General features: G+C 42.4%; 1 protein-coding gene across 1 annotated transcript in view; it reads right to left on the bottom strand.

Moving 5' to 3' along the window:
* The window catches only part of LOC120224788 (insulin-like growth factor 2 mRNA-binding protein 3), a gene marked incomplete at its 3' end in the record, with an annotated part of 49,582 nt that extends 22,203 nt beyond the window's left edge, over window positions 1–27,379 (bottom strand). The window contains exons 1-2 of the mRNA XM_039223051.1: window positions 26,869–27,379; window positions 25,448–25,508 (exon numbers count right to left, since the gene is read on the bottom strand). Coding sequence (XP_039078982.1) covers window positions 25,448–25,508; window positions 26,869–27,043 — 236 coding nt within the window. The remainder of the gene's footprint in view (window positions 1–25,447; window positions 25,509–26,868) is intronic.
* Window positions 27,380–27,609: the final 230 nt, after the last annotated feature.

Below are 27,609 nucleotides of genomic sequence, written 5' to 3'. Positions count from 1 at the left end.
ACCAAACAGAAACAAATCTGATTTACTTAGAACACACACACCTTAAAATTCTGTAGACTAAAGAGATTTCCAGAATCTTAACAGCTCCCACCTCCTCCAGAAACTGTGAATTATCTAATCAGTCTCAAAGACTAAGTCCAGCTAAGCATTTAAAGTTACTGCCTATTTTGGACAATGGCTAAAATGATGTTAATGGACATTATATAAATTTGTTTCAACTGAATAAAATTACCATAAAATGTTAATTCTTCTCTTTCAAAATTGTAGGTTTAATGCTTCTCTATCTCCCTACCATCTGGACACATTGGTTATCATTGGCAAGTTGAAAGAAAAAACTGCAGATAAGCCAAGAAGTCAACCTGCAAATACCAACAGCCTTAAAACTATGTTTTTTTTTTTTAATGTTTATTTATTTTTGAAAGAGAGAAACAGTGGGAGCATGGGAGCAGCAGAGAGAGCTGGAGACACAGAATTCAAAGCAGGCTCCAGGCTCCAAGCTGTCTGTCAGTCAGCACAGAGCCTGACAGAGGGCTCAAACTCAGGAACAGTGAGATCATGACCTGAGCTGAAGTCAGACGCTTAAATGACTGAGCCACCCAGATGCGCCTAAACAATCTCTTTAAAAAGATTTGTTATCTATCATATGTTTGCACGTATAGGAGGATTAGGAGGAACTTGACGGAGGAACAAGGGGGAGAAGAAGGGCGGAAATGGTGGGGGAAAGGGAGAGAGGCAAACCATGAGAGACTCTTGAATGCTGACAAAAACTGAGGACTGATGGATGTGGGGGGGAGGGGGGGATGGGCGTGGAGGACACTTGTGGGGATGAGCACTGGGTGTTGTGTGGAAAATAATTTGTCAATAAACTGTAAACATCAAAAAAAAATAAAGATCACTTGCTTAGTCAGGGGAAAAAAATAAATAAAAAATAAAAAGATTTGTTATCAATTGGCTATGGATTCATGTCATCTTGGGAATCTTAAAGGTTTGTTCAAATAATGAAGAACTGTATATTCAAAACTTCTAACTCAGCATTTTTCTGTTTTCATTAATGTAATAACAAGGATACATAATACATACTCAAACTTTGCTGAGACCAATCCCCAGATTTCAAGAAGCTACACTATTTCAAATTAACTAAAAAGTTTAAGTATTGGGTATCTGGCTGTGTCAGTCAGTAGAATACGCAACTCTTGATCTTGGGGCTGTGAGTTCCAGCCTCACATTGGGGGTACAGGTTACTTAAAAGTAATATCTTTAAAAAATAAATAAAATAATGTCCTTCTTTAAAATCCTGAACTCCTGGGGCGCCTGGGTGGCTTAGTCGGTTAAGCGTCCGACTTTCGCTTAGGTCATGATCTCGCGATTCGTGGGTTCGAGCCCCATGTCGGGCTCTGTGCTGACTGCCAGTTCAGAGCCTGGAGCCTGTTTCAGTCTGTGACTCCCTCTCTCTCTGACCCTCCCCTGCTCAGGCTGTCTCTCTCTCTCTCTCCTAGAAAAAAATAAAAACATTTAAAAAAATAAAATAAAATAAAATCCTGAACTCCTTCCTTTAGGCTTACAAATCAAATTTCACTCTTTTCCAGAATATTTTAATAATTATTTCTCTGCAAAAATTCTAATTTTAAAAAAAAAACAGCAGTTTGGGAACCCAGAAAAGTAGTTTAAGGACACCATTAGAAAAAAAGAAAACGGATTAAAAGTAAAATATTTCAACTTTTTATTTTTACCTTTTTTACATTTATTTATTTTTGAGAGACAGAGACAGAGCACAAGTGAGGAAGGGGCAGAGAATGAATGAGACCCAGGATCTGAAGCAGGCTCCAGGCTCTGAGCTGTCAGCACAGAGCCTGAGGCGGGGCTCAAACTCACAAACCAGGAGATCATGACCTGAGCCGAAGTCAGATGCTCAACCAACTGAGCCACCCAAGGACCCCTCAATTCTTTAAAAACAAAGAATTTGGGGGGAGTGCCTTGGGAGGCTTAATCATTTAAGCGTCTGCCTTCTGCTCAGGTCATGATCTCACTGATCCTAAATTCAAGTCTCATATCGGGCTCTGTGCTGGCACTGGGGAGCCTGCTTCGGATCTTGTATCTCCTTCTCTCTCTGTGATCCTTTGTCTACCATTCTCTGTCCCTGCCCCATGCTTGCGCGTGTGCTCTCTAATAAACGTGGGAAAAAAAATTTCTAAACAAACAATTTGGGAAAAAAGAACACTAAGAGAATTAAATTTAGAACACTGAACTAGTTCCAGTTAATGTAATATGTTATGTACATGCTCTCTAAAAGGTCTGTACTCAAACTTTCAGAGGTTTGGGGAAATTTTGATTTTTTTTATTTTTGGTTAAATATTGCACAAAACATTTTTTCTTTCCATAATTAATGACGGAAATAAACCACATGCTGTAATTTTCAGAAAATCAGAATGATCTTGGGGCATCTGAGTGGCTCAGCCGGCTAAGCGTCCAACTTCGGCTCAGGTCATGATCTCATGGTTCCTGAGTTAGAGCCCTGTGTCAGGCTCTGTGCTTACAGCTCAGAGCCTGGAGCCTGCATTGGATTCTGTCTGCCTCTCTCTTTGTCCTTCCCCTGCTAGCACTCTGTTTCTCCCAAAAATAAACCTTAAAAAATAAAAAAAGTTTTTTTAACATAAAAATAAAATTAGAATGATCTGTGACAAGTACTAATAAGGAAACCTAACACACTGTTAATATGCTACTAGTAAACAAAGACTTTTAGCAAGTTTTAATGCATGATCAGGCCATATGTAAGTAAATATATTCATCAAGACTCCACTATTTTGGAGGTGCCTGGCTGGCTCAGTCCGGCAATCATGTGACTCTCGGATCTTAGGGTTGTGAGTTCAAGCCCCACATTGGGTGTACAGCTTACTTAAAAAAAAAAAAAAAAAAAAGCTCCACTATTTTTAGTAGTATTGAACATACTGCATTACCACAATTTTTTCTCCTCCCAGCTTTCAAAGCACTCTAAAAACTGCTTTTTAAGGAGCACCTGACTGGCTCAGTCTAGTGAAGCATATGACTCTTGATCTCACAGTTTTGAGTTCAACCCCCACATTAGTGTAGGTTACTTTAAAAAAAAAAAAAAAAATACACTCTTTAAAAAATAAACAAACCTGTTTTTTAAAACTTCTCAACAGTCAAGGGCAGAACTATGTCATGTTTTCCCCCCTAAAAAGTGCACATTCATAGATGCTTACATCCATATACAAACCTCTCCTCCAAAAATAACACAATACTACACAATGGTTGCATTTGGGGAAGGGAAAAAGATCATTTTAATCATGTTTATGGTTTAAACTTTGTAATGTGTACTATATATTTTTTTAATCTTCCAACCTTTTATTTAAAGATTTTACTATTTTTTAAACTTTTATTAAGTAAGCTCTATGCCCAAGGTGAGCCTTGAACTCACAACCCTGAGAACAAGGGTCACATGCTCTACCAACTGAGCTAGTCAGGTACCCCTTAAATCTTGTAACCTTTTTAACTACCATAGAAAAAACTAGTTTTACTTAATTCCTGTGGGTGTTCTGTATATAAAATGTTATCTAAAAAAAAATAGCTTAAGATTACATTTGATTAGTTTCAGTGTACACATTACTCACCAAGAGACATAAGAGTAAACAGAAACACTGAAGAAACGTATGGCAATGTTCTACCAATTTCACACTATTGAGTTAGCACATCAAAATTTACCAAGCTGGGGAAAATGGACGATCATGAGCTAAAATTAAGTTAGAGTGGTATGGAAACAAATAACCTACATCTGATTAACAGTTTTCATAAGCCATGTGTACATTAGATAGTAGTTATTACACATTTTCAGGCGACACGGTATCTAAATTTAGACTTAATGTGTCCTATACATGAAGAATGACCTGATTTTCACTAGTTCTAAGGCATCCTCAGTATAGAGTCAAAGATATTAATTGCATTTGGGCACTTAAGTTTTCAAATTAAGTACAAATCTGCACCTCTAAAATGAAACACTAGACTAGCATGCAAGATTTCATCTAGTATTTTAGTCAACAGATTATCAAAATCATTTTTCCATCTGTGCTCAATCATGCCTTTAGCATACCACCACCATACTAATACCTCTTACCTTAAAAACTCTCACTTCAACAGAGCAACAGAATAACAACATGCTATAATCTGTAAAATACATATCAATAAGTCCATATTCCTGTAAACTAACAAATGAAATGAAGAGGGAAAAACTCTTCCTTAGAGTAAAATTCCAACTAACAAATATAGGCAAAGTAACATTCAAAAAGTCTCTCTCTCAGAAATAAAAAACATTAAATAAAAAAATAGAACCAGTAAAGTATAAAGAAAAATAGGATCTTTTCACTGTGTAAAAATATCCCCCCAAAAGATTTTTTTTTATGTTTTTTTTTTTTTTTTTCCAGGAGAGAGAGAGAGACAGCGTGAGCAGGGGAGGGTCAGAGAGAGAGGGAGTCACAGACTGAAACAGGCTCCAGGCTCTGAGCTGGCAGTCAGCACAGAGCCCGACGCGTGGCTCGAACCCACGAACCGCAAGATCATGACCTAAGCGAAAGTCGGACGCTCAACGGACTAAGCCACCCAGGCGCCCCGGCCCCCAAAAGATTCTTAATACAAAGGAGAAAATATTAATTTTACACTAGAGAAGCCTGGCAGACACCACTTACATCAATCGGTCTAAGTTAACCTGTCTCTACTACTGGAACAAAATCAACATCTATTTCCTAATGTGGTGCACTGAGGACATAATTACTTTTGTGGTATTTCACCAAAAACCCGTAACATGAATTATCACAATGAGGGGATGGGGGGCATCAGACCAACCAATATTGAGGGACATTCTATAAAACTAGCTTAACCAACTTGACAAACTAAGAAGAAAAAGAAAACTAGCTTATACTCCTCAAAAACACGAAGGTCTTAAGAAAAACAAGCACCACCACCACCAACAACAACATGAAGGACACGAGAAACAAAAGACTAGGGAATTGCTCCAGATTAAAGGAAACCTAAAGGGGGCACCTGGGGGGCTCAGTTGACTCGGATTGTGATCTCGAGGTTCCTAAATTCAAGCCCCATATGGGGCTCTCTGCTGTCACCACAAAGCCCACTTCGGATCGTGTCTTTCTCTCTCTCTCTCTCTCAAAACTAAACATTAAAAAAATTAAAAGAAACATTTTAACTAAATATATAATCTTGGGTTCAATCAAGGATGAGAAAAAAAAGACATTAGTGGAACAACAGGCAAAATCTGAAGAACATCTACAGAAAACACTATTGTATCAGTGTTAAACTTTTTTTTGATAACTTTACTATGTCATGTAATATAATTTTTTTTTTACAGATTTTATTTTTTTAAGGGGTGCCTGGGTGGCTCAGTCAGTTAAGCATCCGACTTTGCCTCAGGTCTTGACATCATGGTTCGTGCGTTCAAGCCCTCTATTAGGCTCTGTACTGACAGCTCAGAGCCTAGAGCCAGTTTAGGATTCTGTGTCTCCCTCTCTTTGTTCCTCTCCCACTCACGCTCTCTCTCTCAAAAATAAAGATTTTTTTTTTAATTTAAAAAAAAAAAGTTATATGCTCCACCAACTGAGCCAGCCAGGTGCCCCTAGAATGTTGTTTTTAGAAAACACACACTGAAGTATTTACAGATGAAAAATCAGGGGAGTCAAAACTAACATTTGGGAAAACTAGATAGACGGCGTATGCATAATCTGTACTGGTTTTGCATCTTTCCTGTAAATTGAAATAAAGGTTTTAAAACCATCCCTTTACACCACAACCCCTCCAACATCCATCCCATTCCTCTGATGTCTTTACAGCAATCTACCTGAAAACCTACCCATGTTCACTGTCTCTACCTCTTCCCCATCTATCCACTCACAAACCTACACCGTTCAGGGTTTCAGTCCTAACTGTTCCACCAAATCTCCACCTATCCAGACACCAATAATGGTAACATTGCCAACTCCATTTTCGCCCTATTCTACATTATTTGTCACAGCTAATGACTCTTACTTAGTCCTTTAAACACCACCGTAAAGCATATACCTCCAGGTACTTTTTCAAGGTTCTCCTCCTCCCTCATGGGCCTGTTGCTCCTTCACTGGTTCCCCTTCACTCACTATCTAGTCGCTGTCCAATCTCCACGTGTCTAATAGGTATCTCACACTTAACCTGGCAAAGCACAACTCAGTGTCTCCCCTAACCTCGTCGTACCGCTTCCACAATCCTGCTCATCACTGGTGGTGGAAACTTCACTTTTCCAGGTGCTTTAGCTAAAGCAGTTTATTAACTGTCAAGGTCTCCTTGGTTCCTTACTCCCTACACCCAGCCACTATAACTCTGCCCACAGAACTCCCCCCCACACACACACAAAACAGAAGATTCTAAGTACCTGGGGTGCCTCAGATGGTTAAGCATCTGACTCAATTTTAGCTCAGGTCATGATCTCAGGGTTGTGGGACTGAGCCCCACATCAGGCTTCACATTGAGCACGGAGCCTGTCTAGGATTCTCTTATTCCCTCTGCCCTCCTTCCCTGCTTGCACTTTCTCCCTTCCTCGCTCTCAAAAAAAAAAAAAAAAAGGGTAGTAGATTCTAACTCTTCATCACTACTACCACACTACCACCACCACATCTCAATAGCTCTGGTCCCACTACCACCATCTCTGACTTGTACAATTAAAATCTTCCCCTAGACTCCTTGATCCCATTCCATCCCCACATCAGGCTTCACATTGGAGCCTGTCTAGGATTCTCTTATTCCCTCTGCCCTCCCCCCCTGCCCCTGCTTGCTCCCTCTCCCTTTCTCAAAAAAAAAAAAAAAAAAAAAAAGGGTAGTAGATTCTAACTCTTCATCACTACTACCACACTACCACCACCACATCTCAATAGCTCTGGTCCCACTACCACCATCTCTGACTTGTACAATTAAAATCTTCCCCTAGACTCCTTGATCCCATTCCATCCCCACCTCCACTATCAACTGTTCTGTGAGAATTCCCTTTTAAAGATAAATCTCAGGGGCGCCTGAGTGGCTCGGTCGGTTAAGTGTCCAACTTCAGCTCAGGTCATGGTCTCATGATTCGTGGGTTTGAGCCTCTCGTTGGGCTCTGTGTTGACAGCTCAGAGCCTGGAGCCTGCTTTGGATTCTGTGTCTCCCTCTTTCTCTACCCCCCACCACCTCTCTCTCTCTCTCTCTCACAAAAGTAAGTAAACATAAAAAGCAAAAGATAAATCTCATCAGGAGCACAAGGATGGCTCAGCTCAGTTGGTTAGTGTCTAACACTTAATTTTGGCTCAGGTCATGATCCCAGGGTTGTGGGATCAGGCTCCCCACTAAATGTGGAGCAGCCTGAAATATTCTCTCTCCCTCTTTCTCCCTGTCTCTGTCTCTCTCTCTCTCCCTCCCTCCTCCCCTGCTTGTGCACATGTGTGCCCTCTCATTCTTTCTCAAAAATAAGTAAATAGAGGCGCCTGGGTGGCTCAGTTGGTTAAGTGTCCAATTTCAGCTCAGGTCATGATTTCCCAGGCCGTAGGTTCAAGCCCCATGTCAGGCTCTGTGCTGACAGCTCAGAGCTTGGAACCTGATTTGGATTCTGTGTCTCCTTCTCTCTCTGCCCCTCCCCTGCTCATGCTCTGTCTTTCTCTCTTAAAAATAAATAGAACATTAAAAAAAAAAAGTAAATAAACATATAAAGATAAATCTCATCTGAACCGTCTCTTCTAAAAACTTTTCCACGGCTTCTTCTCTTTCCATTCCTATCCACCAACATGCAAACTCATCTCCTACAGCTCTCCTGCTCTACTCTAGCCATGATGGCCTCCTAATTGACTTAAAGACAATGAGAATGCATAGGCTTTGGCTGTCCCCTATGCTTAGGTCACTTCCCCACCTGGCACCGACCTGCCTGCTCATCTCACTCCCTTACCTCTAGTAAGCCTCTGCTCACACAGTACCATATTGGTGAGGTTTCCCCTAGTCATCTGATATGAAATAATAAACCCCTGCCAATTGTTTCATTCTTTCTTACCCAAATTTATTTTTCTCTTCAACACACCTTACATCTGTCCATCTCTCTTCTCTAAATCTGTGCTGTCCAACAGAAATAGCGCAAGCCACAAATGCAAGGCACATACATAATATTAAATTTCCCTGTAACTACAGTCAAAGCAGTAAGTGAAATATAAAAATCATCAATGAGGGGCACCTGGGTGGCTGAGTCAGTTAAGCGTCAGGACTACTGATCTTGGCTCAGGTCATGATCTCACAGCTCTGAGTTCGAGCACTCATGTTGGACTCTGAGCTGATGGAGAAGAGCCAGCTGGGGATTCTGCCTCTCCTTCTCTCTGCCCCTCCCCCACGTGTGCACACACGCACTCCTCCTCTCACTCAAAACAACTTTAAAAAAAAAAAAAATCAACGAGGGATGCCTGGCTGCCTCAGTCAATGGAGCATCTAACTCTTGATCTTGGAGTTATGAGTTCAAGCCCCACATTGGGTATAGATTTAAAAATAAAATTTTTAAAACCTCTTTTTCAACGAAGTCATCAAAATCCAGTATGTATTTCACATATACACAATATCTGAATTTGGACCAAGCACATTTCAATTGCTTAGTCACTGTGGCCACTGGCTGTTCCAGTGACCAGGACAGCCCTTCACCTACACCTAGGCTTCATGACTCCGTTTGTATATTCCACCTAATTCTCTCTCCCAAGAACCTAAAGCAGTAGTAAACACTCAAAAATTTGTTAAATCAATCATTTAAAAACTACTAAGATCCAAGACGAGCAAAACAGAACCGTTTGTAGAAAGAGAACATAAGAGCAAGCCACTGAGCTTTCTCAAACCAGAAAAAATATACAGAACAGAAAGGACTTGGTGAAATACATGAAAGGTCATTTGTTGTATTAAAATTCTTACAGGAAAAAAATGGTCTCAGAAAAGTACCTCTCCTGTGACAGGAACAAAAGTAGTTATTTTCTAAATTTAACCCACAGTTACTTCCAGCAAAGGAAGGCAGCTGAAATAGGTCAGAGGCAGGACTCTTCACTTGGTCATCACTACCAACACAATGAGTCACCACAAGCTTCCAGCCTCGAAACACCTCAAAACCGGCAGAAGAAACTGGGAAGCTGTGATGATGCCCTGAGATTCTAACTACTAGATTTCAATGTTTTAGGAATAACTAAGGTACTGAGGTTGTACATTTCCTAAGGTGTGTAGTAACCAACATATGGGGTTCGCTTTGGCTTAAAGAACTTACAAACTCACTTCATTTTACTCATATGCATTTGTCTGAAATGCTCCCTATTTACACTAGTCTATCCTTCTTGCACCTGGATTTTTCCTTCATGATTAGTTTTGTTTTGTTTTTCCCCACAATTGTTTTCACAAACTGACTTGTATAAAACTCCCTATCAAGGCTACCATGCCATGGAGCTGCACAAAGTCCTCACTTGTTCCTGCCATCTGTTGTGTTACGATGTTAGTACATATTCACAGGAGAATCTAATCCAAATAATTTCAAGCATCACATCAGTGTACAAGCAGCAATTCTCAATGTACAATATGTGGTCTCCTGGGCATCCTTGAGACACTTTTCAAAAAGTCAAAACAATTTTTTTTTCTAGGAGACAGAGAGAGAGAGAGAGAGAGAGAGAGAGAGAGAGAGCAGGGGAGGGTCAGAGAGAGAGAGGGAGATACAGACTCTGAAATAGGCTCCAGGCTCTGAGCTGGCAGTCAGCACAGAGCCCGACGCCGGGCTCGAACCCACGAACCACAAGATCATGACCTAAGCGAAAGCCAGACGCTTAACCGACTAAGCCACCCAGGTGCCCCTAGTCAAAACAATTTTTATCATACTATGTTGACATTTGTGCTGAAGCAAATGGGGCAAAACCAATGGTGGGTAAATTGCTGGCACCCTAGAATGAACCAAAGCAGTGGCACTAAACTGTAGTAGTCATCCCTGCATTCAGAGGCACTAGCAGCAAAATACAACCCAAGTTTCTTTTTTCCTATGTATAAACATTTATTTTGAAACTAAGAGGCAGAGTGAGCAGGATAGGGGCAGAGAGCGAGGGAGAGAGAGTACCCCAAGAAGGCTCCCTGGTGTCACTGCAGAGTCTGAGGTGGGGCTCGAACTTACAAACTGTGAGGTCATGATCTGAGCTAAAACCAAGTGTTGGATGCTTAACCAAATGAGCCACGCAGGTGCCCCCAACAAATGGTAGTTTTTGAAAGGCTAGCTGAAATGTGGGATATCGTGTTAATGTGAAATCATGTGAGTTTTTTTTAAATAAACTTTCAAAGGGGAGTCTTCGTGGCTCTGTTCGTTAAGTGTCCAACTCAGGCTCAGGTCATGGTCTCACAGTTTGTGGTTTGAGCCCTACATCGGGCTCTGTGCTGACAGCTCAGAGCCTGCTTCCGATTCCCTCTCTCTCTCTCTGCCCCTCCCCTGCTCACTCTCTCTCAAAAATAAAAATTTTTTACGAAAAAAATAAACTTAAAAACCATCTACCACTTGTTGAGTTTTGGTGTAGGAACAGAGAATATCCACAATTCTCTAAAAAGATTATTTTTTTAATGTTTATTTTTGAGAGAGACACAAAAACAGAGTGTTAGCTGGTAAGGGGCAAAGAGAGAGAGGGAGGCACAGCATCTTAAGCTGGCTCCAGGCTCCCAGCCATAGGTGCAGAGCCCTACAGAAGGCTCTAACTCACAAACTGTGAGATCACAACCTGGGCCAAAGTCAGACGCTTAACCAACAGAGCCATCCAGGCACCCCTCTAAAAGAGATGATTAAAAACATCCCCTTCCCTAACTACACATCTGTGTAAGTCGCATGAAGTAGTTCAGTATTCAGCTATTAGGCCAAACACTAAAGAAAGTTGCAGAAACTGCAGAACAATTCCATTTTCCTCATTTTTATTTTGGTTTTAGAAGCTTTTTTAAACAAAAACCTTATGTTAATATACAATGGGTTTATTAGTCATTCATTTGAAAATAGTAATTTTAAGCATTATTCAGTTTATTGCTAATGAAGTATATATAGATCAATTTAAAAAAAAAAAACTCTTTGGGGGTCCTGAGTTTTTAACTGTTAAAGAGTCAAAACCAAAAACCTGAGAAGCATTAAAACAGGATGTAAAACCAAGGGCCTACCATTAGCCTCTCCCCTCCTCAACTGGTTTACTTTTGAGGAGATGACCACTCTTTGTGGTGGGCAATCTTCCAGACCTTATTCTATGGTTTTACACCAACATGTGCATATGAAAGGTTTTTTTTCCAAAAACCTGTTTAAAAAAATTTTTAAGTTTGTTTATATTTTAGAGGAGAGAGAGACAGAGCATAAGCAGGGCGGAGGCAGAGAGAGAAGGAAAAACAGTATCAGAAGCAGGCTCCAGGCTCTGAGCTGTCAGCACAGAGCCTCGTGAGGGACTCAAACTCACAAACGGTGAGATCATGACCTGAGAACCAAGGTCAGACTCTTAACCGAATGAGCCACCCAGGCACCTTATCAAAAACCTGTATTTTAAGAACTGACTTCTCAATTTGTTCCTCCAGCGTCAGCTCATATAAGTCTTTATCATTCTTTATAACTGCTATAACATGTGCCACAGTATAGTTTGTTAGAATACAAACATTTTCAGGGCACGTGAGTGGCTCCATTGGTTGAATGTCCGACTTCAGCTCAGGTCATGATCTCATGGTTCGTGGGTTTGAGCCCCAAGTTGGGCTCTGTGCTGACAGCTCAGAGCCTAGAGCCTGGTTTCGATTCTGTGTCTCCTTCTCTCTCTCTCTCTCTCTCTCTCTCTCTCTCTCTCTCTCTCCCCCCCCCTCCTCTGTGTGTGCTCTCTCTCTCTCTCAAAAATTAAATAAATAAAAAATAAAAAAGACACTGGTGCATTTTCTTTGGATGTACATTTTAAGTTACTTCCAATTTTCCATTAAATACTGCAAAACTGGGGTGCCTGGTTGGCACAGTCCATGCAGCATTCAACTCTTGATCTTGGGGTCCTGAGTTCAAGCCCCATGTCCGGTGTAGAGCTTTAAAAACGAAAAACAAGAGGTACCTGGGTAGCTCAGTTGGTTAAGCATCTAACTATTGATCTCAGCTCAGGTCACTATTTCTAAGTTTGTGAGTTCGAGCCCTTCATCAGGCTCTCTGCTGTCAGCAAAGAGCCCACTTTGGATCTTCTGTCCCCCTCTTTTTCTGCCCTCCTCCCACTCATTTTCTCTCTCTCTCTCTCTCAAAATAAGTGAATTCTAACAAAAAAAAATCTACCTTCTAAAACTCAGAAATTGTTAACTGCTAAATGTCCCACTCAAATTAAGGCTGGGATCCTCTCTGCTTTAAAAGTAGACAATGTTAAAAATATCTAGATTATCTGTATATAATGTCTATTAAAATGTAATGAGTGATGATATAAAACCCAAATGTTTATCTGCAAGTACTTTGGACTCCTACCCAGAGATCTTTTCACCAAGACCTGTGATTTGTAGATCTTTTACAGTGTTATTGAAAACTATGCTTACAAATTGTAGAAAAACCATGAACACTGGGTTGTTTTCCATGAATTTTGTTTGAGAGATATTCACATTTTAAGTTCTAACAGATACTGCCAAATAACATACCGAGAAGTCTTTGCCAATTTACTCTCTAGCATTCCTCCACACTCTTGCCAACACCAGGCATTATCAATTTTGTTTTCTTCCCAACCTGATAAGTGACAATTGTAATGGCAATTTCTGCCTATTAATTACCAAGATTAAGGGTCTTTTCCTGAATGCTCTGGCTTTTCAGATATCTCCTTCTGAACTGCCACTTTTGTATACTTTAATTTTGTACATTTTTGTACTATGTTGTCTCCCTCTTTGAAAGTAATAGTTTTTATCTCCTAGACTGTTTCTTTTTTTGAACAGTATCTCAAGACAATTTCACAACTAGATATAGATCTTTAGGGATCCTAAGACCTATACATCTAGATATAAAGTACAAAGTCTTATTCACAATGCACCAACTCATTCTACAAAGAAATGTGAAACCTTTCTAAGTGCATAGGAGACACAAAACATGGAATTACACGAGAATAATTACATTTACTTTCACTTGCCACATGTAAATATACAAGTTTATTAATATGAGACACCACCACTTAGGTGTCAAAATACTCCAAGGAATCCATTACAAACATCAGTTAATATCCAACAACTCTGTGCAACAGGTTTTATTGCCCCTATTTATAGATAAACTAAGAGGCTCGGAGAGTTTAATCAGTTTGCCCAGTATCACAGAGCTGAGCAAGGATTCCAAATGAGGTCTTAGTGATTCCATACAAGATGTCACTGGCCCTCCCCATTGCTGTGCTTTGCTGAGGCCCCTCATTTTGCTTAGTTAATAGTATGTGCACCTAGAAGGGTCTTATTTTTCCTCCAATGGTTCATTCTATCATTTGATGCCTTAATAAAAGTCACATAATACCAGGTGCTTTTTAATCATCACTACTCATGACTATCTTGTCATCTGTGACCTAAAAAAGGTAACAATAACAACACTGGCTCGGTTAGCCTTACTAAAGGGTTCCTAGTCCTATCATGATTCACCCTAATTACCCAGTCAGAAGGCTAAGAACAGCCCTAAATCCCAGGGAGTGTGTTGGGGCACAGTTGTTCTCACAAAACACTTCAGAGGTAAAAGCATTCCAAGATGATTTCTGGTGAACAGAAACCAAAATTAACCTAAGCATCAAGTCTTGCATGATGATCCCAAATAACCATCTGCTTAGTGGCATTTTAACTAAAAGGACTGAGCCCCTCAAATTAAACACATCAAGAATTAAACAATGGTCACTCCTTGAGCACAGACTGCTCTTAGCCCTCCTCTAAGCTCAGTGTCAACCACCACACTGCCTCACACAGGAGCCTAATCCCAAATAGCACATAGTTCCCCTACACACACCAGGGTATTTCACACTTACATGCCTTGGCTCCTGCTGTCCCTCCTGACTCTACCATCTCCTAGACTGGACAGTTAGCCTCCATCTACCTTAACATCTCTCCCCGAACCTGTCCCTGGCTGGCTGTACCAATACCCAGCTAAACCAAATGCCGCCGTGATTCTGGGGCATACCGTATATATCCCATGACATATTTATACCTTCTCTTTACCTGCAGAGGTATTCATCCATCCTCTGCCACAGTGAATCACTGCTGGTGTTCAAGACAAAAGTATCACCCAGGCACTCAAACAACAAAGTGAAAGCTACTATATTCCATGTACTTTTTCCTTCATAATAAGTATTTTCTTTCTAGCCCCTGAAACGGAGCACTGCACTAATTACAAGCACAAGTGCTCAATCTATGCTTGTTAAACTAAAAATTTATAGAAGCTGGGGCACCTGGGTGGCTCAGTCAGTTGGGCATCTGACTTCGGCTCAGGTCATGATCTCACAGTTCCTGAGTTATAGCCCCACATCAGGCTCTGTGCTGACAGTGCAGAGCCCACTTCAGATCTTCTGTCTCCCCCTCCCTCTGCCCTTCCTCTCTTGCGTGCGCTCTCTCAAAAATAAATAAATCTTAAAAAAAATATTCTTTTGTAGAAACCATGGGAAATAAATTCATTTCTGAAACGCAGAAGAAAAATACAGAAATAGGTCAACTAGGGGCACCTGGGTGGCTCAGTGGGTTTGCACATCAGACTCTTGATGTTGGCTCAGGTCATAATCTCACAGTTCCTGAGATGGAGCCCCTTACTGACAGCACGGCTCCTGCTTGGGATTCCCCTACTCCCTCTCCCCCTCTCACATGCTCACTCTCTCTCTCAAAATAAACATGAAAAAGTAGGTAAACTAGCACCTAAAAAATACTAACATTACGTTAAATTATAATTCTCAACCACACTTATCTCTCAAAAAAATAAACACAAGAGCCTTTCTATTTTTGCAAAAGCAACTGTTTTTAAGTTTTTCCTAATGTGTATTTATTTTTGAGAGAGAAAGAGAGTGCAAACGGGGGAGAAGCAGAAAGGGAGCTACAGAATCCGAAGCAGTCTCCAGGCTCTGAGATGTCGGCACAGAGCCCAGTGTGTGATTTGAACCCACAAACCATGAGACCATGATCTGAACCAACATCAGACACTTTAAGCCACCCAGGCGCCTTTGACTGTTTTTAAAACAGACATTTGGGAATCATGGGTGAGAACACAATCACTTCTTGAACAGCTTTACCATCACAGGTTTTGGGTTTTTTTTTAATTCATTACAGTTGACATACAACGTTACATTAGTTTCAGGGGTACAACACAGTGATTCAACTAATCTATACGTTAAGCTCTGCTCACAAGCACAGCCATCACCTCTCACCATACAAGGCTATCACAGCACCATGGACTATATTACCTATGCTGTACCTTTCATTCTCATCCCATGACTTATTCCATAACTGAAAGCCATCACAGGTGGTTATGGTCTGTTTTTGTTTTGTTTTGCTTTTGTTCAGAAAGAGAGGTGAGGGGATGGAGTGGGGGAGGGGGGTGGGGAGAGAGAGAGAAAATGAATTTAAGCAGGCTCCACACTCAGATCTCCACAGATCATGACCTGAGCTGAAATCAAGAGTGGGACACTTAACCCACTGAGCCACGCCGGTGCCGCATCAACATAGGCTCTTTTCATTAAGCTCTCCAACCATCATCTGCCCAGAGTTTTGGAAACTCATTTTTAATCAAATTTTCCCTCAAAATAGGGCTTAGGCAAGTTCTCACTGATTATTCGTCCCTGAGGTAAAATCCAAACTTCAAGGTGCTAAGGTTCTAAGTATAGGAGAGCATAAACCCTAGGTGTTCAAGCTATAAGCAGTCACAACTTAATCTTCATAGCTTTTACCTCAACTTTTATATACATTGGGCTCTGCACAGGCCACCCAGCGCTTGCTTGGGAGTCTCTCTCTGCCTTTCTCAAAATAAGTAAATAAACTTAAAAAAATGTCTATCAATACATATATAGAAAAATTCCTGGAAAATATACCAAATTACCAGCTAGAAGACCTGGGAAATACATGGAGATAGGGAGGATTGAAAAACAAGTCTTTTCACATTTCATGTGTTTTTAATTAATTTGAATGTATACACATATAAAATTCAAGCTGTTAATATCTATATACCCTATTGTATCTAGGTTACACCATGATTTGTTTTAAAAGATCATACATGCTCAATGAAAATAACACACCACCCACAGATTTCTACTTACATGAGTCCATGTCCAAAACCAGAACAAAAGTTTTCCTTATTTCTGTTATCACCAAATGTTGTCTACATCCAGTATTCATATTCGAATCTCAAGTGGAAAAATACAACATCAACCACTGAAGTTACTACTGAATAATAATGTATATTGATGCTTTAAACACATGTCCCCAGAATCCTATCATAAATGATATCATTTCCCATTATTCTAACCTCCCCAGGCTTCAACTTCCTCCTCCTTAATCAACATCATGTACTTAAATTTTTTTTTTTAAACGTTTATTTATTTGAGAAAGGGAGAGACAGAGTGAGAGCTGGGGAGGGGCAGAGAGACAAAGAATCTGAGGTGGGCTCCAGGCCCTGAGCTGTCAGCACAGAGCCCAATGTAGGGCTCAAACCCGCCAACCCAAAGATCATGACCTGAGCTTAGAAAATGGAGGTGGGATTCAACCCTAGATCTTAGACTTCATGTCTCACATTCTTCTGGCAATGGCCTTCAGTTCACCAAGGGCACATGGTAGAACTATCAAGGCTGCTAAGCACGAAGTTCCAGCAAAATTCCTCCCCCCAGTCTCCTAATCCTTAACAATATTAAAAGTTTAAACAACTTCCTTCTGCAAGCCAGGATCCTACTAAACTTAGTGAGGAGCTGCAACAACCAGGCACCAATGGACTCCACTCTGGACACATCTACCTCTTCTGCAATCTAAAACCTACCCCAGGAGTCCCGATCACATGCCTGCGACAAAGCCATGGCATCTACCTCCTCATGCCCTCCGTTTTTCTCTCATACTTCATTGGGCCCTCCTCCAACTTCTCTGCAGTTCATTTATATCAAGATAAAGCTGCTAAAAAAATACCTTCAAGGAAGAAGCAGTTCCCCTTTCCATCTTAAAACAGTACATCCAGATGTTTTTACTCTATAGAAAGCCCCAGATTCCAGACTACCTATACTAGTCTTTTTCCTGCAGGAAGACAATAAATCAACCCTTTAAAGAAGCCAAACAACATTTCTTTTTTCTTCAGAGAAAGCAAGAAACAGGATATTTCTGCTCCAACATGCCACTGCAAACATGAGCAGCTTGCTGTGTAAGCTACTTTGAGGATTTGACAACTTAAATGAGAGGAATCAAGGCAGGGCAGAGTCAAAGGTTGTCAAAAATGGGTTCCACTAATTACCTGCAGTGCCCTGGGCAAGTCACTTCTCTCAAACCCTTATGGAGAATCCTTTGGTAGAATAACTAACACCACTTATACACACACACACACACACACACACACACACACACACACAGGAAAAACCTTTGTGCTTTCTCATTTTCATTGGTTTTCCTTTTTTTAAAATAGTAGGTATTTGCCACATTCTGAAAGTAGTACTTTACTGATCAAAGGACCTGCATAAACCAGGTCTTAAAGAGTTATAGGGACACCTGGGTGACTCAGTCAGCTAAGTGTCCCATTCTTGATTTCATTCGGCTCAGATGATCTCACAGTTTATGGGCTGAAGCCCTGCATCAGGCTCTGCACTGACAATGCAGAAGCAGGTTTAGATTCTCTATCTCCCTCTCTCCCCCCCCACCTCTCCCTCTCTCAAAAATAAACAAACATTTTAAAAAGTTATTCAGATCAAGTCATCTGTCTCAAATCAACTGATCTAACACATCACCTAGTTTTGGTGACTACTGTGGCCAAACCCAGGATTCATACTTTGAGGAGAAAGCTGCTTTACCAAGGACCAGATTTTTAAATATGCAAAAATGAGGCAATTTAGGGGACTTTTACAAAAGGTTTCTTGTATTTCTTATAGCTAAAATTTTATGAATAAAATGGAAGGAATGCTTTACTTATTCCAACATCCTAAAATTACAAAATGATTAAAGTATTTTAAACTTAGCCCGTGATATCCATAAATGTTTTGGCCGATAGTTTCAACACTGCTTGTCAAATCAACTTTTTTTTTTTTAAGTTTTTATTTTAATTCCAATTAGTTAACTTCCTCAAATCAAGTCTTTTAGAAAACCTCAGAGAAACACTGGACTTGGTGTTTCTACACTGCTATGGAACCTAAGACAGCTTCATAGGATTTTCCAAATGTGTATTAATAAAAAGTAGAATGGGTTATCTAGAAAGTGAGCCCAGTCACCAGAAGTGTTGAAACAGATACCATAGAGTAGGTCAACTCAAACAAGTCTTGTATACTGGCAAGAGGATCTACTAAACTTAGGACTCTTCCATCTCCAGCAGGTTATAAATAGAACATGCTCAGGGATGTTTCTGGAAAGTTAAAAAATTAAGATAATGACTTCTGAAATAAGGATTACATAGGTTGCTCCAAAATTCGTAAATCACTCTCCATCCATCTACCGCCAAACCAGAAGACTGAGACTTAATGCCAACCCCACTCACATTCATCCGTCTAAATCACGAACTCTCATTGGTATCCACAGTGTCAATTACACAGGCTTTCTTCATGAATATTCCAGAACCAGTTCACTCTGCTTGCTTTTCCTGTATCTTATTGGCCTCCCTCATTCGTCTTTGCTGGTCTCTCCTTCCTCCCAAAGCCCCATAACTCAGTCCCTTAGTAATCTTGTCCAATCCCATGATTTTAAATATCACAAGCTAATGACACGTCTAATTTTCACCTCCAATTTCTACCCTCCAGATTGATATATTCAACTACCTACCTGACTTCATCACTTAAATTTCTAACAAGCATTAGAGCCAAAAGTGAAGCTCCTGATTTCTACCCAAGAATTTGCTCCTTCCCCCAAACTCTGTTTTGGTAAATGACACCAATTTCCATCTAGTTTTTCTGAACTCCCCCTCCCCCCACCAAAAAAAAAAAAGGTTTTAATGAAAGTTTTTTTTTAAGTTATTTTGAGAGAGAGAGAGAGAGAGAGAGAGAGAGAGCACAAGCTGGGAGGAGCAGAGAGAGAGAGAAGCAGAGAGAAAGAATCCCAAGTATAAATAGTAAGATCACAACCTGAGCCAAAACCAAGAGTAGGATGCTTAATCAACTGAGCCACCCCAACCCAAAAATTTTATCATGCTTTCCTCTTCTCATACCTTTCATCTAATCCATCAGCAAATCCTCATAGTTGTTTCTTACAAATATACAAACACTGACCATATTCATTACCTCCTGAGCTAACATCATCATCTCTTGCCAAAATATTACCATGGGAACTGGTTCTCCATTTCTAGAGCTAAACGCAATTTTCAGATAGTTTAGGTTCCAATCACTTTGAAGCCACTACTCCTCCCCTCATTCTACTTATGAAAAGAGTCTACAAAGATGGCCACCAATTCCTTCCTCTCTGTACATGCATACCACTCTACCATCAAGGTACCAATTCTGGGCCTAACCTTTAAAAGACCTAGTAGCAGTTTCTACTCTCACTTGGTAGCCAAGCCACTACTAACAAGTGTTGAGATAGCTTGCAGAGAAAAGTCACGTAGACCAGCACAAAGACGCCAACCATGTGAATGAAGCCTTCTTCAACCTTTTAGATCAGCTCAGTAAATGACCTGAAGTGACACTACATGGAACAGAAACAACTGCCGAGCAGACCAACAGAATCATGAATAAAAATAAGTTGTTCTGAGCCACTAAGTTTTGGGGTAGTTTGTTATGCACCAAGAGATAACTGAAAACACCAAGATAGCAGCGGAACCAATTTCTAGACAATAAATGATAATGCCAGCTATCCTAATAGCCCTCTCTCAACCTAAGAGATCCACTTGGGGTGCCTGGCTGGCTCAGTTGGTGGGGCGTGACTCTTGATCTCAGGATTTTGAGTTGGAGCCCCACTTTGGGTATAAAAGAAAATCTTTAAAAGAAATTTACAGTTCCATTAGATTCATCAAAGAATACATCTATAATAATTTCAAACTACCTCCTAATCAAATTAAATGGTCTCAAGACAATTCTCTAAAATGCATAATTTATGTACTATGTATTCCCCTTCAGGGCAACAAAATCCACATACTATATTAATATTTACAACTGTGTTTATTTACCAATACTTGCCAAACAGCAGTTTCTGACCATGATAAATTACACCCTCAGTTTTAATAGAGCACTAAAAACTATTTGCCACCAGCTTTCAAGCAAAACTCTGGCCATTCAAGCCAATTTTTTAAACATCAGATTTATGGGGAAGAGTTCTAACTAAAACACCAATGCTATCCCTTGGTCACTGTTACCACACTGCCACCTCCTGTCTTGTGACTCTAGAAGCTTGAATCATAGGCAATAGTTAAAAGGAAACTTGGCTAAGAATAGCACAGCCTTTCTCCATCCTCCCAGACTAAACCGACCACCAAAGTTGGAAAAATAAATCATACAATAAAAAACGGATTATACAATTCAAAAATTAGTTACTGCTAGGAAAGTTTGTACCTCAACACTGCTCAAGACAATTACAAAAGAGATGCTTCAAATATACATCCAGATGGCTCAACAGCTTCACTTTAGTACAAATTCCAAGATCTGTAACAATACATTAACTGCAATGGTATGGCTCACTGAAGGATTTCAAAATATGACAAAGATCATTTCCCTCTTGCTGACTGCCCAAAAGGGGTACGCGTGCGAAAGTAACTGAGGTACAACAGAAAATACAGGCTTCTTATAGGGAAGACCTCACATCTAATTCCAAAAGGTATTTTTAAGCCTTAGCTGGTAACTCATTTCAAGCAGAACAGCAAGCCTCAGAACAAACTATGCCCCCTGTTAGTTTATTCTAGTGGCATTTTGCATGAACAGAGAATGTAAGTGATCACACAAATCAAAAGGAAAGCCAGAAACAGAAGCCAAGATTCTCAATTCCCACTGGCTCCAGGCACATGTCATGTTTCCATAATGTCTTCCTTGTTACTGTGCACAGCCACACAGAAGCTACTTATCAACATTCACTTATATGTTTTTTAATTCTAATAATGCCAAAGTAAGAAATCTTTTACTCTCTCTCTCTGAACTGTACTGATGCAAAAACATGAAATCAAGAAAAATCTTCTTGGCTACAATCACTCAAGCAGTCATGCATTACTGACTTTAAACTGAGCACTCCAAACACACTGCTTATGATTCTTTACCAGCCATGAAAGTTTCCTAACATTCAGAACCTCACATCTAAGAGAACTCTAATTCACAATATTCACCTGTACCAAACTAATAGGCAAGGGGCAACACAGCTATTCATGCCTACATTCAAATGTTCAGCTTTAAAAAACAAGCTTTTGGGGCACCTTGATTTCAGCTGGAGTTATGATCTCACAGTCTAGGAGTTTGAGCCCCACACTAGGCTCTGCACTGATGGTGCAGATCCTGCTTGGGATTCTGTCTCCCTGTCTCTCTGCCCTTCCTCTGCTTGTGCTCTCTCAAAATAAAATAAATTAAAACTTTTAAAAATTTTAATTAAGTTAAAAAGCAAGCTTTTATTGGCCTGAGACAACAGGATCATATGCCCTGGCCAAGGGACACACTGCTGGTTGTGGGACCACCCTAGTCTATACCTACCAGCTGTTAAAATGCAGCACTCACTTTTAAATAGCCATTCAAAGTATGATACATTTAAAACCCCATTAACTTTTATACTACGTCTATCTAGTTTACATGTTAGGCTCAAAATTCTAATATGGAAATAAGCTGTCCTCTTCACTTTTTAAGGAAACAAAAAAACCACCGACACGTGAGCTTAAACAGCAGTCCAATAGATCCTTCCTGGAAAAATAGTACCTATAATATCCTATTATTTTTTATTCTTTATTCAAATGTAGTTTGCTTTCATATAATCTTAATACTAACAGCTAAATCATGAGCAAGTTTAAGCTATAAAAAACCAAAAATATGAAAACTTTTTCATAACTTAAGAAGTCACTGAAAACCAACTAAAACCACCATCTTCTCAGTTCCAGGAGTGTCAGAAACTTTCCAATTCCCTCTCCCAGGCTTAAAAGCCCACAACATAACAATCAGTGCTATTTACATCATATATGGGCACCTAAGAGGTCCCATAACATAACCAATCCAATAGAGCTAACTAAGGTCTTCAAAGTCACAACAATTTTCACACCTACCCTTATCCCTAAGGCAGGGCAAGGAGAAGGATGGTGTTTAAGCTTATACCTCGGAGAGAAGCCAAATATTCATGTGCTAGATCTTTTATTTAGAAATCGAAAGCACCAGCACTATCACACATAGTCAACACAATCTTCTCCATTCTGGACACGCGAATCTCAAACTCTGTGAAATAGTTATAATCCACCACAACTGAGGGATATCTGAATGCAGAAAAGCAACATTCCTTCCACATTCCCCTGAGACTTCAGTAATCAGGAGCTAAGCTTGGTCAGAGCCCAGCTCAACAGTGCCCCTTCCTGAAAGTTTCACTGCCCAGCTTAGCTCCCAGTCAGAGTTGGGCCAGCATGTCAAAGCTTCAAATTGCCTCCTGGGCCTGCTCCGCGTTTAGTTGCTCCAAGTCTATTCATCCATCTCAGAGTGCTGCCATAAGCATTCTTCAGCACCAGGCTCCCAACATGCCTTGCACAGCAGGTATAAAGGTCACTGCTGCACATGTGGGTGTGCCTGCCTCAGATGCCCACATGGTGATGGGACGGAATGCAAGGGCTGCTAAGCACAAAGAACTCCACCCAGAAGTCCAGCAGGCTCACTTGGCAAGGACTGGTCTGCAGCATTCAATGCACGGTCACCAGTACCACTGCTTGACCCTTCCATAGGAGCTAATAAGCATGGCTCACCAAAGGTGTCTTCTTAGCCCTCTCCCAAAGCCTCTTCAGACAGTGGAACAGTCCAGATAAGGGAAACTGCATCACAGTTCCAAGGTTCAGTTACAAGACTGTAATACAGATTCCCAGCAAATTTCCCTGAGCAGAGAAAGAAACCTCTACTTTTGTTTTTCATCATCTCAATACTAGAAAAAGACTTAGTTGATTGTTCCCCCTATCTGTAAAGATTTGTTTCCAATATATTCATTCCTACTTTCTACTAACATAGTTATTTAAAATCCTGAGCATTTTAGGGGCTCCTGGGGGGCTCAGTCAGTTAAGTGTCCAACTTTGGCTCAGGTGATGTTCTCAGTTCCTGAGTTCAAGCCCCACATCGGGCTCTCTGTTGTCAGCGTTGAGCCTGCTAGGGATTCTCTGCACCCCCCGATCAAAAATAATTTTAAAAATATTTTTCAAAGTCTTGAGCATTTTAAAGTAAGCCAAATCAGCCTGAAATGTTAATCTACATTGTTAATAAAATGAAAAAGCATCCATTGATATACTGCTGCCATTGGTGGCATTTTACCTTCTATGCTTTCCTAAGAGGAACCCCTGTTCGTTATCAAGTAACAAGTACGGTTTTTAGCTTGGGCAAAAGTCTTTAAGAATAAAACAGGCTTTTACCAGATGTTTTTAATTTAATTCACTACACATGGGGAGAAATTCACGACAGGCTGGAAAAGAAAATCAGGAGAGCAAAGCTAAGTAATCTGCATTTACATGCAGGTCCATAAATTGAATCTGAAAAATGCCAGACATTTAATGTTTAAATTTAGAAACTCTCAAATGTTCAAATGCCAGTCGGACACAACCATTCGCCTCTTTTTTAGTCAACATTTGAAGAAAATTAGGACATGCAGGCTAAACATGAAACCAATTAGAATTTGCAGAATGTACTTACATTTTTTTTCCTTAGGTACACAATTTAGACTATGCCTTTAAATTTTTTGAGATAGGACATTACCCTCAAATTTTTAATTCCTATTAAAGAGAGACCAATTTAGATACTTTTCAGTACCCTTTCTATTGTTCAAGAAGCTTTTAACAAAGAACAGCCCTCTACTATGTGAAATAACTTGACCCCACCAAAATTCCCAACCGGAACTACATCTATCTCATCACACAAATCTCTTTTCAACTGTCCTAATGAAAATTAAGTACATGAACAAGAGAAATCCACAAAAATCTATCTAACAAAAACAAGGTTTGTAAAAATGCTTTACCTGAGAGCTCAGTATAGAAATAAGCACATAATGACATTTTATATAGCCATCTCTATGCAGAGCACCAGAGAAATGCACAGCAAACCCTTCCTGCCCTCCAGCACACACGCTCACCTATACCTAACCAGACACACGCAGCCCTAGTTTATTTATATTAACTTTCAGCTTACTGCTTAGCCCCGGGGGAGTGGGGGGGGGGGGTGTCAGAAATAGGTGGAGAAAAGCAGAAACCCTAACCCCACCTTGCAAAACCCAGAAGAGCACAAGCTAAACCCAGCACCACAGTAAGGGAGCAGCGCCTTTCCAATTAATTACAGAGCGAGGATCTGGCCTGGTCTTAAGAAAGCAGCCATTTCTTCAAATTCTCGAGGTTAAATCAGTCTCCAAACATTCTGTAAAGTGACACACTACACATGCTCTCCAACAAGTGCAATCCCCGTGCTTAAGTAGTTCAAATCTTTAGTCTTCACCATCTCTTGGTGGTTATTTGTAAGCAAAAATATTTGGTGGGGGGGCGGCAGGAGGGGCGAGAAACAAAGGCTGGTTTGCAGCAACCTGTGTAACTCTGGAGTGACTGAAAGGCGCTTCTGGTCAGGAGAAGCCCAGGCGTTCACTCACGCGTCCCAATCAGCAAATTGCACTCTTCTCAGACACACAGCCGGCCTCCGGCCTCCGAGGCCTCTCAGACTCCTCGCCGCCAACTCGGGGCAGAGAAGGAAAAGCACTCCACACCCACGCGTGACTGCAGCAGCTTTCCCCTCTCCTATACTTGTAGGTGGGTAGTGGGGGCGGAGGAGGGTCACCCACTGCTTCCTAATTGCTACAGAGTCCCCAAACCGCCCCTCAAAGACTGATTTCCTATTGGCAGCACCTTAGAAAAACTTAACAGCTGTGAAGGCTTCCTTGAGAGACTTCTATACCAGTAATAATCCGGTGGCAAGAACCACACACAAGACCTTTATTCCTTAGCAGCGCTCGCGCACACACCTGCCATAAACTTAAATGCAAGGAATAAGACAGAACCGCCAAGCCATACGGCATTAAATCCACCCAAAAAGCATGCGAGGAAAGGAAGTTTTCAGCTGTGTTGTGTCTTTCCTCCCAATAAAAGTGAGAATAGAATTGATGAGAACGGAATATTTAAGCTCACCTTTGTCTTTTTGGAACAGAGTGCTCAACTTCCATAAATTTCCCGTGCAGTTCCGCTTTACCTACGGACACACAAGAGGTGGAAGGCAGTTGGCCGGGTTTAGCGGCTCTTCCCGCACGAAGGACCCGCCCAGCCTAAGCGGCGACACAAGTGACCGCAGACCCCCACGGCCCCCGGGTGCGTCTCGAGGCCGGGAGGGAAGCCCAGCCCTGCGCGGGTGGAAAGCTGACCCCCTCGGGGCTGTGTATGCAACTTACAGATGGGTGGGGAGGCGGGGGTCGATTGGCTGCCCCACTACTTGGTTAACACTCTACCCCACCCCGGCCTCCTCCGCCCACCTCAGGGGTCACCCAACCCCACGACAGCCGCAGGACGGACGCGGCCCCTCCGCCCACCTCCCTGGACACTTCCATAAGACAAACTCCGAGGAGCCGGCTACGCTGGCTTTTCTCAGGAGGGGACGCCGGGCCCTTCTCCCGCCTTCAAGCCCAGGCCCTCTAGGAACACGATAGGCACAGAGTGCACCGTCAGAAATGTAGCTCAGCACAGAAGGAACAAGGCGCCAAGTAGGGCGCGGCGCCCGCCACACGAAAAAACACGGGCTCCTGGAGGGACTCGAGCGCAGCCCCGACACGCAAGGTCCCGCGCGGAGCGTGCCCCGACACACCCGGAGGCCGGGACGAAGAGACAGGCCGGGGCACGGCGCCGCAGCTGGGGCTCCCTTGCCCGCGACCACCCGCCGCCCTCGCCCACCTGCCCCTCTAACTCCTCGCACGCGGGGAGGGGGAGCGTGGAACCCAGGTCGCACCAGCCTGCGTCCCGCAGGATCTAGAGGAAGCGCCGGGCCGCCAGTGCTCAGGCACCAGCCCGCGGCCTCACTCCGCACCAGGGTCGAGGCCACTTTGCCTTCTCCCGCACCCGGGGTCTGGGGCGAGACGGGCGAACTGCGAAACCAACCCCGTAAATAACGTGCAAAGAGAGAAAGGAGGGAGGGAGAAGCGGGCGTTCGCGCTCGGCCCGTAAGGCCCGGCTAGCCGGAGACTGGAGCCCGCGCCTGGGCCCGGGCGGGGCGAGCGCTGGGAGTCCGGCGCTCGCGGTCGCGCCTCCCCCAGCCCTGCTCCCGTCCGAGCCCGCACCTGGGCTTTCTTGACAGCGCGTCCGCAGTCGGCCCGCAAAGCCCCGGGAGGAGGGGAGCCGCGGGGGCCGGGTCGGAGCCCCTGCTGAGGAAAGCACCCTGGACCTCAGGCGCGTGGGCGCCCGGGCCTCGCCCCACCTCCCCGCCCGCTCTCGCCTGGGCCTGGGGCCCTGTGTGGACGCCCGGCGGCAGCCGCGGGCCTGGCTCCGGGTGCGCGACCCCGGCAGGCCCGGGCGGGTGGCGCGGGGCTGGAGCGGGCGCGCCGGCGGGGCCGGGGCGGGCCCACCTGAAAGCGCCTCGATGGCCTTAAGGGCCCAGCTCTCGTCCGGACAGTCCACGAACGCGTAGCCAGTCTTCACTAGGAAGGGTCCCGACACCGGGATCTTGGCGTCCTTGAAGATACTTTCCAGCTCCGCAGGGACGGCATTCTCGCTGAGGTTTCCGATATACAGTTTGTTCATTGTGAAGAGTGGTGGTTGTTTGTTTGTTTTTAATTCAGACAAAAACGAAAAATTAAAACCACCCACAGTGATGGAGGGCTTCGGCGGGTTTTGTTCCCTTCGTCTTCTCGCCGTTAAAACACACCAACACAGTAAGAACCAAGAACAAGAACGACGAGCCAAAAATCAAATCCGAAGGTTCTTGTTTTTCCTTTTCTGGATATTAAAAAAAAAAAAAGAAAAGAAAAAGCCTTGCTGCAACCCAAACGCATCAACGAGTCTCCCTAACTCTGAGGAGGAGGCGGGATTAGCAAGAAAAAAGAGAGGAGGAGGAGGGGAGAAGAACTACTTTTTGTCTCTTCCTCCCCAACCCCTTTGGCATCGGCCAGCGGACTGTGAAAATATCACACTACGTGAGGGAAAGCGCCGCCTCCCCATGAAAAAAAAAAAAAAAAAAACCAGAAGGGTGACTGGCAGGAGGCAGGGAGGGGGAGGGGTGGGGGGGAGGAAGGCGCAGGAGGCGGAAAAAATCCGCTCCGAGTGTCCGGCTTTTTGAATGAGCCACGTGTTCAAACTACAAATCAACG

Source organism: Hyaena hyaena, unplaced genomic scaffold, assembly GCF_003009895.1.
Source record: "Hyaena hyaena isolate Hyena2069 unplaced genomic scaffold, ASM300989v1 scaffold_1276, whole genome shotgun sequence".
Classification (NCBI taxonomy): domain Eukaryota; kingdom Metazoa; phylum Chordata; class Mammalia; order Carnivora; family Hyaenidae; genus Hyaena; species Hyaena hyaena.
This window is presented reverse-complemented; position numbering and strand designations above follow the sequence as displayed.